The sequence below is a fragment of the Xyrauchen texanus genome, chromosome 47 (genome assembly GCF_025860055.1).
Source record: "Xyrauchen texanus isolate HMW12.3.18 chromosome 47, RBS_HiC_50CHRs, whole genome shotgun sequence".
Lineage (NCBI taxonomy): Eukaryota > Metazoa > Chordata > Actinopteri > Cypriniformes > Catostomidae > Xyrauchen > Xyrauchen texanus.
The window spans coordinates 13,851,020-13,870,032 of NC_068322.1; the positions used below are offsets into that span (position 1 = coordinate 13,851,020).

The window sequence follows — 19,013 nt, forward strand, 5'->3', positions numbered from 1 at the left end:
ACCTAGTAGCAATCAGCACAGCCACTAAGCATGCATGGCAGAGAGAAGAAATCTGTGAATGTGTGAGCATGTGTGCATTAAACCGAATGCAGGAGATCAACTAATCCATAAAAATGCCTTTGTTAAAGAGATTTTTTCACACAAAAATAGAAATTCTGTCATCACTTATTCACTTTCATGTTGTTCAGAAAGTCAAACGGGTTTGGAACAACATGAGTGTGAGTAAATGATGACAGATACCGCACAATTGCCACTGTTGATATGAATTTATGATGGTTTATGAAATAAAATTTGCTGATGTGCACAATCACAACGTTAAAGGTGGACGAGGTTAAAGCATCCATTATTGAATTGATGTTTATGCATTTCAAAGCATTTGTATTGAAATACCTCAAAAAGTGAGTGTTTTATTATTTGTGGTCGAAGGCGTTTCCTGTGCTGTAGCGTTTTGCTTGGTGTGCGGAGCAGCTGACTCCAGTGTGTTTAGCAAACAAGCCCAATTTAGCTGCGCGGCTGAGGAGTCTCTCCAGTCACTTCACATTAGCGTCAGCCATGGCGTTAGAATTAGCGTTCTGTTCACTGCACCCTGCCTGCCCTTAGCCTGCCTCCCGGACACGACCACCGTGTACAACAAAAGAGCTTTCAGAGCTCAACCAACTCCAACATTACTCTTCACAAGAAAAAACTGACAGCTTTGGATAATCACTTTGTGCAAAAATAAACAAGTCCTGTTTTAATGAACTAATCTGTTTAAGTTTTTGCAGTTTTAATCTTGGCACCTTATTTGTTGGTGATGGGCAGGCCCAGATGGAATTTGCAGAATTATTATTTATTTTGGTTTAAAGGGATAATTTAGCCAAAAAAATTAAGATTCTCTCATCACTTGTTTAATCATATGTTTTTCCAAATTATACACTTTCATTGCATCTTTTTTCATACAATGTAAGTAAATGGTGACTGAGGCTATCATTCAGCCTAACATCTTTTGTGTTCCACAGAAAAAAAGTCAGATCGAGTGGCAATCAATACGAATGTACGAGTGAGTGTGTAAATGCAAGATCAGGCTTAATCGAACATTTTCTGAGCGTACATTGTTGAGCGCCAGGCTGTTGACTGCCGCCACCTTGGCATCCAGAACCTGTTGCTCTCTCTTCAGCTGCTCCTTCATCTGTCGCGCCTCTTGGAAGGCTTTGGTCACGGCCTCATGGTCGTTCAGGTAGCCGCCAGAGGTGATGGATGACAGCAGATCTAAAGGGACAGCAGGTATGAGAAGTGAGAAAGTGCACAGGTTTTGTAAAGGAGTTACCCTGTAAATTATCATGATATATTCTTGATGGGACAGTTCACCCAAATATGAAAATTCTCTCATCAACTACTCACTGCCATGCCATCCCAGATGTGCATGACTTTCTTTCTTTTTAACAGAACACAAATAAAGATTTTTAGAAGAATATCTCAGCTCTGTTGGTCCATACAATGCAAGTGGATTGTGATCAGCACTTTAAAACTCCAAAAAGCACAGACAATCATTGTAAAAGTAATCCATACTTTTATGTAATCCAAGACTCCAGTGGTTAAATGAATGTCTGCTAAAGCGCTACAATCACTTTGGGTAAGAAACAGATCAATATTTAAGTCCTTTTCACTATAATTGAGTACATGATGAGAGAATTTTCATTTTTGGTTGAACTATTCCTTTAATCAATATTTTATCTTGTTTACCAATAAAAATATATAAACATCAATAAAACAAGACAAATGTACTTGAAAAGAAAAACTGCATGAGATAAAAAGGCTTGTTTTCTGAGAAATCATTTTGAATTTTTTCTTAGCCCATCTGCGAATTGCTTATTTTTCCTTGTTTAAAGTATATCTAATAACAAATGCCAAAAGCAAACAAACAAACAAGCAACAAATAACATAACATAAAAAGCCAAATATTTTCTCTGAAATATTCTAAGGATGTTCTAAGTTGTTTTTTTACTGAATAATAAGAAAAAATACTAATTAATAAATTATGTTTTGCTGTGCTATAGCATGAACATGTGTTGATATGAAGCACATTGATATAGAGCATTTTTTATTTAACAGATGGACTTAAAGTGAAGCCATCCAACACTAAAACACTGCTGGGCTTTGGGGTGTAACCCATTAACATTGTGCATGATGCAGGGTGAACCTATCAGCGTTTGCATTAAAATGACCGAACACACACTGACCATTTAACTGTCACCACTCTGACTCAACCTGCCTATGGCACGACCAGCTCAATACACACACACACACACACACACACACACACACACACACACACACACACCACGCACGCACGCACGCTCGCAAGCTCACTCACTCAGAGCAAAGAGAAAAAGTCTAACATCTCCTTTTGTGTTCAATGAAAAAAGTAAGTCATACAGGTTTGGAAGAACATGAGCTTACTCAGTGATGACAGAATTGTCATTTTTAGATGAACTATCCCTTTAAGGCCCAGGCATATTTCATTTTTTACGTGTTCCGGATCAACTCGTGTCTGGTCGACTGCGTTGCCTTTGTGAGTATTCTCTTCTGACCGTGCAAATATGAACACGTCTGACGCATGCCCACTACAACTTCTTTGTGATACTCTTTTAGTAGAGTCAAAGGTCGCCGCATAGACGATGTCCGTGTCTGCGAGTCGAGAAAATCTGTATACTTTGGCCTTTAAATTGTCTAATGTCTATACACATAATATGATCAAGGTAAATGTGAACTACTACTTATTTACAGTGCAAATGTCATCAGATCCCTACAGCTGACACACACACACACACACACACACACACACACACTCACTCAAATGCATGCAAAGAAATCCAGTTGAAAGCAGGTGCTCCGAAGCCTTATGAAAATCTCACAAATCTGCATTTTTATATTCAGAGATTTGCTAAGTGCCATACCACATATATAAATACAGCCTCTGTCTCATTCTGTGGACTTTTATTCAGACCAAAGCTCGTAGAAATCTTAGAAGTGGAAAAAAATGCAGAGATTATTTATATTAAAGCCTTAAGCGGCCTAATTTGGCCCATTCGGCGACATCTGCCCCCGAGCATTTCAAAGATGTTTCCAACCATCTTTTCATGGCTATTATTTGTATTATTCTCAGCAGCTTAACCACCCAAGCCGTTAGCCACATCTGTTAGCTAGTCTGTGTGTGTATGGCGGAGCATTATCTCGCCAGGATAGATCTAACAAAGACCTGTGCTAGATTATGAGTCTTTATCTGGCCTAATCCTGCTGTTAATGCTGGATAGGATGGATTAAATGCTTTCATTTGAGATGACAGAGGAAGGAACCCTACTAAAAGTCACATCTGGGGAATCTGCTAAAGTGGCCACAGGTCATGGTGTGATTTGGCACCACAAGCACTTCCTGACAGTCGCTTTAATCTGGTCAAAAAACGTCTGGGGCATAAATAGAATAGAACTGACCAAACTAAAACTATTCCCTTACTGTGGGAATATTTCTATAACAGCCATTCACTTTCATTGGCTGGAAAAAAGATGCAATGAAGGTGAATGGTGACTGACATTCTGCCATTCTGACATTTTGCTAACATTCTGCCTAACATCTCCTTTTGTGTTCAATGTAAGAAAGAAAGTAATACGGGTTGAAAAAGACCTGAGTAATGTGAGAAAATTATGACATAATTATTATTATTTTTTTGGGTAATATTCCCAGTCTATAACGTACATCACTTTAGGTATATCAAATGACAGTTCACACTTCACATAATAGTGAACTGCAAAGTAAAACTTTGTAATTTTCATGTCTGAGTGAAAGCAGGGGAGAGTGATGGGCGTAAAGGACACAGCCCTTGACAGGCTCCAGTGTTGTGTTTCCATGGTGACAGTGACAGGAGCAGAAAGGTTGGCACATGGGGTTGAGTAGGCTGGGAAGTCTCAGGATGGATGTCACAGCAAGGTCAAATAGATGAGAGACGAAAAGATGGAGAACATGTATGATGGATCGATAAGGAAATTGTACAAAAAAGGGCGTACAAAGAGATCTGTCAAGAATGATGTCATACAGACAGCATGTTAAAGGGATAGCTCAACCAAAATTGCTGGGTTTCAAACAACCTGAGTGTGAGTAAATTATGACAATTTCTTTTGTTCTTTTGTTTGGTGAACCTTCCCTTTAAGTGGTTTTCTGTTATTGCAGGCAGTTACGATACTTGACCACTAAAGACTTGGGACAGATGGAATAACCATGGGACATATGGCACTCTCGAGTGTAATGATCCAAAGGAAACGCTCGCCTCAATATGTTCAAAAGGATTCCAGAGAAAAACTTTACTTCCTAATCCATTTTTCAGAATAAAAAACATCTGGGTGGCAAATCCAATAATCTGCTATTAAATCCCAGGATTTGTTGAAAAACACTGCGATTACAGGCAAGAAGTCTGAAATGGCTAACTGTTGTGAGGGGGGAGGGATGGGGAGGGGAGAATATTGCGTTATTGTGTTATTAATGCATGTTGTTTGTGCTGTGGGTGGTAACAGAGTTGTATAAGAGGCTTGTCTAATCTAAGCGCCTGTCAGGAAGGCTTGTGTTTCTCTATTCAGCACCTCTAAACAACTGAAATAAATGCAGCTAAAGCCCATCTATGTCTCGCGTGCTCTCGCTCCCTTTCACTTCCAAGCGCAGCTGCTTAACAAGCTCTCCCCCACCATTTAGATTAATAAATGTTTGACAATGTGCCCTTCAGGCAAAATTAAATTATACAAACCTAAAAATGTAACATCAATTACCCCCTCATACAAGCAGAAAAACACATCCAGGGAGAAGGAAATGCTCCTGAGAGATATGTTCGGGGCAATAGGAAATAACATTAAGCGGTTGTGATTCGTGTGGGTTTATTGAATTGTAATAGACTGTGGAGGTGCAGGTACCTATGGAGCTGAGTCTGGATGGCGGTCCTCCGATGCTGGAGGGGGCGCTGTGCTTCAGGGATCCGGGGCCCAGCTTCAGGGTGGCGACCTGTGGGGAAGCGGGGGAGGTGGGTGACTTGCTCTCAGATGCCTTAGGCTTGGACGACAGATTCAAGGGCTGAGCGCCCTCGTCCTGCAAAACAGCAACACGTTTGGCTTGGTGTGATTTTTCTCCTTAAGAGACTTGGGACCAAATCAAAACTCCCAGTGGGGGTCAAATCAGCTGACTGCACGCCAAGGATAATGAAATAGGAATTTTTTTTAGCAAATGCGGCCAGGCCACAAAGAAAGGTGAAATAATTGTGGTTGCGCAGACAAATTGATAAACTTGCTGATGTTAAGTATTGGATTGACGTTGCGCATTGCCAGCATGCAGCACACCCATGCTCAATCAAACAAGAGAACAGGGACAAAGCGAGCATACAATGTAAAGAAACATGCTTAAGGCGAGAAGATTCACACACATATTCATCCAAACATGTTGCGTTTAATGAAAAACAAAACAACAAACCAACACAAGCACAGAATGCACAATATTGGCATATTCCATAAACATAAGCCATGAATGATTATTTAACCCATGCATTTTAGTCTCAGATGTGTTCAAAAATTAATTAGATAGTAGGGTAAATGGCAGGATGATCTTTTTTTTGTCTAGATTTATTAGTAAAAAAACAAACAATTCACACAAAACAATTATTGAATATATTTCTACTATGATGAACATGTTTTCAATATCTAAGTTCAAAATAATTTTGTAATTTTTCCAAAACAATTAAAAAATATTTACAAAATATGAAACCCACATTTCTATGAATTGTTACTTGTGTTTAAAACTAGATTTGATAGAATATTTCTCATTTTTATCATCTCGCACAACCTTATTGCTCAACGACTTCATAAACAACACTGCATCTTTTCTGCAGGTTACCAGTGTTGGACACGACCATGTGGACATCGCTATTATGAAATGAACCCTGCTGACAGTGTAATCACATCAGAAATGCACCCAGCTTTAGGGCCAATTAGATCTCAGTATGGCAGATGCAGCCCCGCCCATCACCTAAACAAACAGGCCCAGACCTGGCTCAATTGGCACCGAAGCCTCACCATCCTCTCTGCTGTTTCTATTCTTTATAGCTTCACAGCTCAAATGAGGCAAAAGTTGGAACAGCATGGGAAGCATGTGGGCACATGCAGGCCTCCAGGATCGCATGACCTGGACAGCCCTTGTCCACAGCACAGCTGTCAATCATCTTCGTCTGGCAGAGTGAGTCTTCGGTCACTGTTGTGTTCTCACTGTGGTGGGATCTCATATGTGTTACCATTGAGAGTGCAGCATCTGTACCGACACCTGTTTCTGGAGCCTTACAGTCTGTCTCACATGGCCTAAAATGCTAAATCCACAGCACCCATGGAGCATCACAAATGATACACTGACGGCCATTGAATCACAAAGCAAAGTGTTACGTTTCAGAACTCTGAGGGTACTGCTGTATTGGCCAAATCGCTGTTTCTCTACTTTCCTGAAACTCTAAACAGCTCAAAATGAGTACTTGTGCAAGCCCTACTCTACAGCATCTTTCTGCATCTTGCCTCTGCTGTACAGTGAGCAGACTCTGAGGTCTGGAGAGCTTGATTAAGACCTTTCCCTCTGTGATGGGCCGTAACAGGATTGTCCTCATTAGTGTTGCACTCAATGGAGGGGGAACCAGTGGGATGTGGACCCAGTCATTCGAGAGACACACAAAAGGCCCTCCTCAATGAGGTACACTAAGACGCGATTGAGAAGAATACTGTATCATGACCCATATTGTGTCTGGTGTGTAGCAATGTTGCATTGAAGAGGAAAACTGAATATTTATGACAGATAATGCCTGCTTGCCTCCCCGATGGTGGATTGTTCTCTGAGAAGCAAATCTTAGGGTGGGATGTTAGCCAAAGCAAATGAAGCCGGTGAGAGGAGAACTAATGGAGACTGGCAAAGCCGTGTGAGAGGAGGAAGGCCAGCTTTAGGAGCTGTCATACATGATACTTAGACAACGCAAACACAAAAGAGGAGTGCGAAGGTGGAATGAGCTTAAATCTTATTTAAAATGACATATGAGTCACTTAAATGTAGAATTAACACTTACATCGTGTCCAGGTTATGAAATAAAACATTTTGCCCACCAGTGGCTGGTGAATGCCCAATTTTACCAGCCACTTTGATTTTTACGTTTATATATATACATATATACAAAACTCAGAGCACAAACTAAACTCAGCGCCCCTCCCAAGATGGTCGGAGAGCATTTGCTATGTTCTCATAGACAACACTATTCTTGCTAACTGTTTTCATACGACTGAAACAGAGAAGAGAGAGAAATCTATGTAGACGTGTGCTGCGTTTCACAATCCTGTCACTCAGTCAGTCTGGGTTTTTGTGTGACAGGATTGTGACATCATTGTCTACCTTGTCTTTCGTTTTCTGTCGTTGTGTGAGTGCACAGCTTCGGTTGTGGTTTTCCTGCCATGTGCTCTTCGGTCGGTCTTGTGTTCTATGTCTGGAGCATGGTGTCTGGATCCTGACTACCCTGTCTGGTTTGGTTTTGGGATACGGAAACTCATGCTCCATGTCTTGTCGTTTATTGGCGTGAGTGCATTGCGCTTATATCATCTTGGCGGCATCCACTCATGTCAATAGCCTGTGTCTGTCTCTCGCGACTGCGGATGCGCTTCGCGTTGCGGTCGATTTGTGCTGCGCCCCCGGGTCGCAATCTGTCTTCGTGTTGTGCTGAGGTTCGGTCACTTCAGTCTGAGCTGTCGTGTTTATTTGTGGCCAAACTCTCGCACAGGTGTCTTGTCTTATGTTGTCGCCTGTTGCGTGCATCGCATGATGTTTGACTCGCGATGTATGCTCAGGCTTGTCTAGTGTGAGAATGCATGGAATTGCTTTGTTGCCATTGTCATTCATTATCTTGTCTTTCCTGTCAGTTAGCATGGGCACATATTGCTTTATTATCTTGCTAATGTGCGCTCATGCCATTCGGTTTTTGTGTCTTGTTAGAGCTTGTGGTTTTGTTTAGTTTCTGTTTTTTTCCGCCTCCTTGTCTGCTCATTATTAGTTAATTTATTTAACCTGTTTGATTTCTCCCCATATTTAAGTCTCCTTGTGTGTGCTGTCCACTGCCAGTTCTTCTTGTTTCATGTTCATATCTGACTTGTTTCTTATTACCGGTTTGTGTTCCCTGATCCTAGTTGATCCTATCGGTTCTAGTAGGTCCTGTATACAGGCTGTCTGCCCCAGTCCAGCTTCAGTGTGCTTTGAGTGCTAGACTGTGCTTTCCTTTACGGGGTAGATTATGTTTGTTTTATTGCTATTTTTTGGTTTAAATAAGGTCCCTTTGTTTTTCACTCTGTGTTTGGGTCCTGCCTCGGCTGCAGCAGTGACACTGTGTGAGAAGCGTACACCACTTGTGTTTGCATTTAACAAAAGTGACAAATTCACACAAGCTTAATATCACCTGAATTGAAGCTTCAATACCCAGGATGACTCCCTGTGTATGCCAGACTATTTATTATAATCATGGGCTGTCTACATTTACACATAAAGTATATTTAGTGTTCTATCTTCTGGTTCCTCACTCCACCAATGAAGTTAGGTGGTCAGTCAGTGTGCATTTGAATAGAATGGATTTATAGCCAGTGAACATGTATAAACTTTACATTCACTGCTGAGACCATCAAGAAAGTTACACTCCTGAGACATGTCCAAAAGACAGAAGTGGTCCACTGAGATGATCACATGGGCAGCAACTTCATAGTTCCAAAAACCAAGGTGTGGTAGCACTGAGCTTGAGTGAAGGAATGCGTGTGTGGATGTGTATATCTGAGTAGGTCACAGAGTGAAAACTGTGGTATAATGAGTGTGAGATGCACCTGAATTGTGAGGTCTCCCCCCGGGGTAAAGCACTTAAGCTTTGTACCCCTCAGTCCAACCAGCTGTCTGACACAAGGCACACGTCTCAAAAAGCGGCAACTGCCCTAGGACAGAAATGTGCTGAAATATACATGATGCACATCTACAATGGCAAAACTTGCAGCCAAAAGGGAAAGCAATAGCCGTGATTGCAGGAAATTTGGGGATTGGAAAGAGAGAGCTCTGAATCCACTTTGAGATACTTGATGGGGGGGAAATATGAAATAGAAAGTACAATAGAAAGATACTGTATACTGAAAGGTATGTAATTGTTTAAATGTAAAAAAATACTCCATACTCCAAATATTCCATCTTAATTTGCAGAGACAACTATAAGTAAGCCATTTGTAAAATCCAAAAATTGTAGCACCATGCTCTGTGGTGCTATAAAAATATTGATCTGCTTATTTGAGCATCCCGACCAACACTGCAACACTGGTTCAAACATTGGTGTGATTTTTTTGCAGGGATATCTGTTTTTTTGACCAATGGAAGACATTTGGATGTTCCGGAAACCAGAAAACATTCAAAATTTATACAATTCCGATTGGTGATGCTAGTAGCACACAAATTAGACATCTAACCTTAAAGAAGAGAGGTAATATTCTCATGGCTTGGTGACTGTGAAAGCTCGACAGGTGAAGGCTGCACTGCCAATTATCACATAATCTCCATTGCTCTTTCTTTACTCTGTGTATTTGGTCTTGAGACAACAAAGGGACAAATGTGTGAGGAAAAGGGGCCTTCATTACCATCTGGCACAATGACCTGTGGCGGCCCGAGCCAAATGATTGTGACCAAAAAATCTTCAGGAACAGCTCTTGGTTTCCACCAGCATTCAGGCATCATCCACAACCCACCAGAAAGACAGCAATATCTATCTAGAGCTCATTCTCTATGCAACAGGCATCCGTTTTAGCTCTAGATCTGTATCCAAACACGGTATCCCGCCTCCACCATGGCTCAAGGCCGGAGAGGGATCAGGCAACAGGCCTTCACACATGTTTATCCAGTTCTGGCCACCCCACCGTCCAGCTATTGTACTGCTGAGCAGGACAGAATGGGCTTGCAGGGGTGCCCGGGCGTCTAGAATGACCAGCCCAGCAGGAGGGGAGAGAGGTCAGGCAGCCGGCTTTTATTTCTGCCCTGCCTGATATTCATGGAGCTTTATTACGCTCAGATAGCCACAGACTCCCGTGGTCACACTGGCCAAAGTGAAACATACCTGCTCAGAGCCTTATATAGCGCATAATGTGCAAGGCAACAGTTGCGGTTAGACTTCTGGTTCAAAAACTGCACTGGAGCCTGCTGCTTCAGCACTGGGCGTACATAGCACTCAAAATGCAACAATGCACCAAGGCATGGACAAATGAGGGCATGGTTCCAGCTTGTAAGAATTATGGGTAGTCAACCAAAAGAACATCAAAACCAGTACATACAAAGACTATTAGCTCTGGATGGAAAATGTAAGCAGTATTCTACAGGGGCGTAGCAACCATTTTCCTTTTAGAAATTTCCAAGTTTGTACCCACACTTTTTAGGCAATAATAATTATATTTTAAGAGCTTGTGTAAACCTAATTAATATTCATTAGCAAAGCTATTAAGGTTTATAATGTGCTCCCCATCCCACTTTTTAGATTGTTTCTACACCCCTGGTAATCTTCACACACATTTTTCACACAAACTCGTACCTTGGGCTTTGGTGGCGGGGTGCTTCTGTTTTTCTCGCTTTGGCCGCTGGTGGGCGAGAGCGTGCTGGTTGCCAGGTTGGCCTGAGGCACTGTGCTGTGTTTGGCCCCTGGAGACACCTGCATGGCAGCCAGCTGAGCTGCATACAACTGCTGCTCAGAGACAGACAGAGAGAAAAGTGACAGAAGAGTGGATGAAGAAGAGTGAATTGCCCATGAATAAATGAATACATGCTATACACAAACAAACAAAAAAAGCTGCTTTGGCCATTAGTGGAGAGGGCTGATGGTTGTTTATGTGTGAGGGGACAGAGCTGTCACTTTATGTTTTACCACGCGGCCTCAGGGGGCTACGCTAACAGCTAGCAGACGCCTGAGTGAGACATGTTCCCGCCAAGGTGCATCCTGGGAAAAAATGCACTCACCAAGAGGGTCATATTCGCTAAGGAAAGAAAAGAGTGAAAAAGTGCCTCTCAAGGTGAAAAACTTGTGAATGTGTTTATGTAAAGAGAGAAGCTGTGAATCTCTCAGCCACTGGAAGAGGAAACAACGCAGGACCCCTGTTGATTCTTTTACTCCCGTTTAAGAATGCACACCAGGATGGGCCCGAGAGTGCACACTCTTAAAACGCTGAAAAATATCTGCCAGAATGTTTTAAAGAGGACTGCAGCATACTGCTATTTCACAGCCATATACTTTTCTCCCCTTTTCTTACCAATATGGCAAGCACTCTAGGTCCTTGTGGTGGCATAGTGACTCGCCTCAATCTGGGTGGTGGAGGACGAATCTTAGTTGCCTCCGTGTCTGAGACCGTCAATCCGTGTATCTTATCACGTGGCTTGTTGAGCGTGTTACCACGGAGACCTAGCGCGCGTGGAGGCTCACGCTATTCTCTGCGACATCCACGCACAACTCACCACGAGCCCCACCTAGAGCGAGAATCAGATTATAGCGACCACGAGGAGGTTAACCCAACGTGACTCTACCCACCCTAGCAACCGTCCCAATTGGTTGCATAGGAAGCCTGACTAGAGTCACTCAGCCCGCCCTGGATTCGAACTTGTGACTCCAGATGTGGTAGTCAGTGTCTTTACTTGCTGAGCTACCCAGGCCCCCCAACTTTTCACCAAAAATACAACAATTCTGTCATCATTTACTCACTCGCATGTTATCCCAAACCCAAATGACTCATGATGTTAGTCTCAGTCACCATTCACTTTCACTGCATGGAAAATAAATGCAAAGAAAGTGAATGGTGACTAAGACTAACAGACTGCCAAACATCTCCTTCTGTGTTTAATGGAAGAAAGAAGTTATACAGATCTGGAACAATATGAGGGTAAGTAAATAGAGAAATAATTTATAGTTTTGGGTGAACTACCCCTTTAACAGTAGAGTTTGTTCCCAAAATCCAAAATCTATCATATATATACAGTATATATATTTAGTATACATCACATCAGATTCCCAGATCTGTTTGTGAAATTCCTGAATTTGTGCAGATTTTATGCACAATTTTGTGGACTTTGAGGACAGAGCGAAAGGGGCATTTTTATTGTATTTGTGGGATAAGATGAGGAACTTAATCTGTGTTTACAGTAGCAGCAGAGATGGTCTGTTTTTGAAATAGTATTTTTCTCTTTAAGATTTGGAAGCGAGTGGCTGTTTGTTAGTAAAACTTCCGTCCTTCTGTTCGTCTCTGGCTGCCAGCCACCAGCAGGAAACAAAGACTGGTTTATGCAAATGTCCACGACAGTTTCTCTTTTTCTCTCTCAACCTCTATAGCACACTCTCTGTCACAATTTTCTGTCTGATGTATCTGCTAGAATTAAATATTTCTATCAGATGAGAACACACACAGATTAACAAACCATCACACTGAGAGACACAGAATATCTCAATCCACACACACTTGCTTTTATCAGCCCACATTTGCACCACAGAGAGTTAATAAAGATAATAAGCACATAATTTTTCACCAAAATGGGAAATATTGAGACATTGCTGCATTAACTGTATGCTACATTATCCAGTAGAAATGCATTGATAAAAGAAATTCCTAAGAATACCAGTCTTATTACCAGGTCCTAAATTCCTAAACTTGAGTTGAGTAAAAAGTACTTAGAGTAAGTGATATCACTTGCTTGTAAAATTAGGCATCAACACATTTTAATGTACAGTATAATAGGGTGAATTTAGGTAAATTGGCCCACGTTAGGTGATTAATGGCAAAAAGTGATCCAGTTTACCCAAATTCATCCTTTATTGTACAGTATAGTAGAAATAATTGTGTACTTTTAAAACTTGGTATAGAAAAAGAGCACTCTTTACTAAAGAATCCTAAAAAGAGAGTTACACACTTCTCTAGATCTCTGATCAGGAGGTGACCTCACTGTGCAAGCTGTAGTCAGCGCAGGGGAGCAGGACATGAAATAAAGCTCTTGTTGGTCATTTCTGTTCAATTACTCCCACCATGGCACCTTGTTGTGTGTGTGCCTGAGCGTGACATGCATCCCCTGTTGGAATGTGCCCTGCCTGTGCGTGTGTGTATGTTGAGTGAGAGAGGCAGAGATAGGGCAAGATGCTCAGTGTCCGGTCCACTGCATCAGACTGCTTTATTTTCTCTCTGAACTGAGTTCTATAAAAGTGCCAGCTCCTGTCAGTCAGAACTGTTAGACCGGCCAGGTCTGTGAGTGACTGACACTGACACACACACACACACACACACACACACACACACACACACACACACACACACACACACACACACGTTCACTCAACATGCTCAAAGCCCTGCCACCCCATCGCCAGCGTGAGCAAACAGGAAGTGACAGCACAATGCCCCTTGAGTGCCCACGGGCACACGTATGCACACACACAGTGAGAACAGGGAGGTGAGGGGTGGCTAATCTCAAAAGTGGGGATGTAACAGAGGAATTTAAATGTCAGCCTTACACAAAAATACACACACAGAGGTGCTGAACGGGGGAGGGTGTATCTGTAAGGGATTTGATAGGACTGCCTTCCTCTCGACTCCTTCAGTCAAGCTGTGTCCGTTTGAACTCTTAAAGCTCTTCCTCTTTGCTTCTTTCACTCTCTAATCCCTACAGGAGTCTTAGGCCAGCTCTAATTCTCCTTAACTATTGTATGTGTGTGTGTGTGTATCCCTCATGTTCTGTTGAGATTGACGTTACTGTCTTTGATAACTTTCTGTGTTAAAATAATGATTCACCTCTCTTTTCCCCTTCACATTATATTAATACGTTCATCTGATCAATTTAAAGCCAGTCTGACATATTACTGAAGATTTAAAGCGACAGTTTGCACTAAAATGAATATTCTGTCATCATTTACTCACCTTCATGTTGTTCCAATCCCGTAAGACTTTCTTTTCCCCATGGAATACAAAAAGAGATGTTAGGCAGAATGTTAACAGCCTCAGACCACATCCACATGTTTTTGCTTTTTTTTTTTTTTTTTAAATCTCTGTTATCAGTTTTCTAACACCCTGTCTACACCGAAGGCGAGCAATGTTGCGTAGCAATGCCTTGAGGCTGTCTACACTGGATATTTCAAAGTAAATATTCTAAACCATTTATTTATCTTGTTGGCAGGAGTAGAGCCAGCGTGTGCAGTGCAAAATAGAATGGGGTGTCTGTTTATTGTCGGTGCAACGAACAAATTCAGCGTTGACAGCTTTATTAATTATAATGCGAGCGATTCGCTTTTGTTGCATCACATCATGCCGCTCGTGTCTGGTGTAGACAGGGTGTAACATCATCGTTTTCTGAAGTACTCAGTACTAGAAAGTGTTTCTGAAAGTGTCAATTTTTGGTGGTGGAAAACACCATTAAAGTGTGGATGAGAGACATAAATATTGCAAAATCAAAGCGTTTTAATTAGTTTTTATTTAAAAACTCTGTTTCTTTAAAGTCAAGTGCTCGATATTAGTGTACGTATTAGAAAGTGTCCATATTTGGGGGGAGGAAAACGCTGTTCCAGTTTGGATGAGAGGCATAAACGTATCAAAATCAATGCATTATCAAACAAACACTTGTTAATGTGGACATGGCCTCAGTTCGCATTCACCTTTCATTGTATGGAAAAAGAGCAATGTCAACATTCTTTAAAATTTCTTCTCTTAAAAGTACGAAAGCCATATGGGTTTGGGATGACATGAGGGTAAGTAAATGACAGAAAATAGAAATTTGGTGAAAACCATCTGTTGTATTACAAAGTAGGCAAATATATATATATATATATATATATTATTTTTTTTTTTTAGAAATGTGACTGTTTTCCAGTATCAAACTCACAATTCTTTTGGGGTCAATATGACCCTGCCAAGAACACAATACAATAAAACTTCTCGAAACATACAGCTGGAACCAATCAGAAAATCTTAGCATTTGAAAATTAATTGCATTTATTCCTGTTTTATATCTCGGGTCTCCAAACAGAGCCCCCAAACCGATGCAAAATTTGAGAACTGCTATGCATTTTTTAAACCTGCACTCTATTTCAGTCTTGTCCAATCTAGCAGGTCAAGTGTGAATGCCTTAAGTAGTGTGTGTTTGTATATATGTGCAGGGTAATGAGAGGAGATAGATTGGCATTTGCGCTTTAACTCGTAAGGCTGATTGGAGAGTATTAGTGTTGGTGACACATGTTTTAACAAAGCCTACACCAGCCCCCCCCACCCCCCAAACCCCCCCCACCATCCTCACTAAGCCCCTGTCCCCTCCCTTGGCGCTGTGAGATGGGCCGCTGTCAGCGCTATCCATTGGAGTGGATCTCAGAGTCTTTATGATGCTGAGCAGACATCTCTCACTCTCCCATAATCCCCTACTTTACTCTGATTATGAGCTTCTTGTCCCATCTTGCTTTGTTGTCAAAATAGAAGCAGTTTAGAGTGATCCTCTCAGCTACTGTCGTTTCGGTGACCGCTGGCTTTTGTGTTTTCATTTTGACTTGTGCATTTTGTGTTGTTTCACTGTTGTCTTCAATTCTTATTGTTGTGACGTGTATTTTTTGTTCTAAACTAAATGCTGGCTGCAGCATTTTGATTAGCGTGCCAGTCGGGATTGAACTTCGACATGAGTTGCGTCTGAAAGAAGATGTTGCCAAGAAATCTCCTTTGCTAAATGTCAATTAGCGCTAAAGCTAGTGTTTACGAAAACTATAAAAAAGCCACATTTAATTAAATTGTGAGGTGGGATATTTTTTCTCTTTTTGAACTGCCTAATTATTTTTCTGTATCATAGAGAATTAGATGATTAAATACAGTTTTGTTTTCTCAGTCTAGGTTATAAGGAGCTTTTTAGTCAAAATAAAATTCCAATTATGTGATACACAGGGAATACATAACAACTTATGTACACTTATTAGGATCTGGTTGCAGATAGGATGAGCTGTACAGGATCAATCCAGCCATGCTATCTTTTAACAGTGTCATTGACCTCAACAGGGCAGAACAATGTCACTAGATCAGTATCTGATAGGTGCTTATCACCACTCACACACAAGTGCCTGTTCAAAAATAAATCGTTGGGGTTTTCAACTACAAATGGAAATAAATGTACTATTTCTTACTGCCGATAAAAGGAATTAAATACATTCTCTTTCTTTTTCTCCTGCATTCTCCTGTGAGCAGCAGTAATCCGGCGCAATATGGTCCAACATCTGCCTCCACATATGATGGCTGACCTCCTCCATTGACCCACTTTATACCTCTTTAGTACGGCTGCTCACAGCTTGTACCTTTCCATTCCTAGTGTGTTTTTCTTCTCGCATATCGCTATCTATTCTTTCATATCTCTATCCATCCATTCCCTCACAGTCACGGCTACTGTCATTGCCTTTTACACTGTCTCAATCTAAAGGTGTTTAAAGAGATTGTTCACCCAGAAATGAATCTTGAGAATGAGACTCTCGTTCTGCTTAACATCTCCTTTTGTGTTACATGAAAGAAAGAAAGTCATGAGGGTTTTGAATGACATCAGAGTAAATGATGCCAGAATTTTCATTTTTGAGTGAACTATTTTAAGATCAAGTTGTGTATACAGTATGTGTGTGGTTTAGGTGGGTTATGCAGGTTGATTTTGTAGGTTAAAGAATTTTAGGCCACTGTGAACTGTGAGTTCATTTAAGTGAGTGGGTCTGTGACCACAGGTTTCTAGACCACAGCAGTGGCTGAAGTGAGTAATTGCAGACACCTTTAAGACAGTGACCCTTGAACTCTCTCTCTCACTCACACACACACACAGACCCAGAGGCCTTATTTAGTGGCCGGTGCATAGGAGAACATTCTCACACAGCTGTTCTGTCTGCCGTTTGCAGATGTGTGAGTGTTGAAACATGTAAATTAAGTAAGAAAACTGCTACAAAAAGTCATACATTTCTCCAAACACTTTGAACATATACACTAAATGTACATAAAGTATACAAAACATAATGACAGTATATCCACTGTTACAGTCATATGTCATTGTTATAGTTCAAATGATTATTTTCAAAATGTTATTGTGGCCTTACTATTAATAGCATAGAAGAGGCAGGGCAAAAATTAGAGAAGTGGGGGCACAACGATCCGGAAACGTGGCCAGTTGGATTCGAACCTATGCTGCCTGCATCAGCACCACTAGTGTAAGAACAATATATTGGCCAGGTGGATCAATCTTCAGATTTATTTTGTACTGACAACCCTGTCAATAGACAGCACATTTTAGAAATATAAAAAGGAAATATAAGAAATATATTTATTCAAATCCATAAAGTTTTTGCATTTGTAATTGTATTTTTTATATATTTATTTTTTTACAAAAAATACTTATATATTTTTATTAATTGCATTTAGTTTTTGATTTATTCATTTTTACTTGTATTAAATATTTTTTGTTGTTTTTATATATTTTTTCATTTTAGAAATGTTATTAATTTTGCTTTAATTTGATTGAATTATACATTTTTGCATTATATTAGTCATCAGCCAATATCTATATATTGGTATTGACCATTAAAAAGAGCATATGTGCTAACCCTAAGCCACAGCTTTGACCCACTGGATTCTTTCACTTACTGTAGTGCAAGAAAGCAGACAAGTTTTGTTATAGGTCTGTTCGAGTGACCCTGTGACAGGTGAATATTTTGGACCTCTCATCGTGTTGGAGGGTCTGAAGATGAGACGTGCAGATTCTCCCAAAGGAAATCCAGTGCACCGAGACCTGAGATCTGTATTTGGGTTAGCCTAAGTAAATCATTTTCTTTGTAACAAAGCCTTAATCTGTGTGTGTGTGTGTGTGTGTGTGTGTGTGTGTGTGTGTGTGTGTTGCAAAGGAGATTTAAGGCTGGAATGAGAAAACAGTAGCATTGGACGTTGTTGTTGTTTTTCCCCCAGTTGTTTTTCTGGTGAAATCCAATTGCGCCTGACAAAGCTGTTCAATCAGGGATTTTTTAAAATCTTAACATGAAGGAACATATGGAGACAAGATCTGAGGCAGATAAAATCACACAAGACAAGATTCTAGTTGTAAGCCAGTCATCCAGAGCACAGACATGGCAGGTTAAAAAAAAATAAAAAACTTCCTGTTTTGTTACTATTATCCAGAGGGCATCTAAAAATACCACCTGCTTCTACATAAGTGCATATGTGTGAGAGCCATTTATACCCCACACATATGTTTAATTTGTTATATTTGTATAAATATGTGTCCATGTGAAAGGCCCTATTAAAATTCACTTTAATGCGCTTCTGCATGCAGCTGTGTTTGGCTAATGGTGGCAGAGTAAGTTTGGCCTCTTAGCCTGGCTCTTTAGGTTAATGCATCTCAAACAGCCAGGCTCTTAACCTGGGAACAGAGGTCCTGAGTAACCGCTCAGCACTTGTGCATACTGGGCGAGAGTGAGTAGGTACACAGTCCTCTCACACACAAACAGAGCGCCGAAGCAGATGTGCACCTTTTTCATCTGGGAGATTTACGGCATACTAACAAAGCAAACAAGTGCCCCACTCCTCTCATCTTGCCACAGACCAGGAAAGAAGAGAGCCAAAGAGATTAATGTTTACTGCTGGGCGAGTTCTTGGACGTTTTATTTTTTCTTTTTTCTTTTTTTTGATAGCAAGGCTGAAATAGGGTTTGACTCTATTCAGAACGGCCATACTATCTTTTTGTGTTTTCTCTTAGTTCAGTGTCCCTCTGTGCTCTGTCCCCCTACAGTTTCTATGGTACCCTTCTTTCCACAGTGAACAATATCAGCACCCCAGAGCCAGCAGAGCTGCATTCTCTGTCTGGGCTCTGGCCCCTCACAAAGGACCCATTTCTATGGCAACTTGCATTTGGCCTGAGGAAAAGAGTGGAGGAGAACAGTGGGCATTGTTGTTCTCTATCGG

General features: G+C 41.0%; 1 protein-coding gene across 4 annotated transcripts in view; it reads right to left on the reverse strand.

The window, feature by feature from the left end:
• Positions 1–19,013, reverse strand: part of sox5 (SRY-box transcription factor 5) — a 293,062-nt gene that overhangs the window by 10,134 nt on the left and 263,915 nt on the right. For 3 of the 4 annotated variants that reach the window (XM_052120818.1, XM_052120817.1, XM_052120816.1), the window contains 3 exons: positions 10,628–10,777; positions 4,935–5,106; positions 1,091–1,248 (listed from right to left, as the gene is read on the reverse strand). In XM_052120818.1, coding sequence (XP_051976778.1) covers positions 1,091–1,248; positions 4,935–5,106; positions 10,628–10,777 — 480 coding nt within the window. The remainder of the gene's footprint in view (positions 1–1,090; positions 1,249–4,934; positions 5,107–10,627; positions 10,778–19,013) is intronic. The other variant, XM_052120819.1, reaches the window with a different exon arrangement.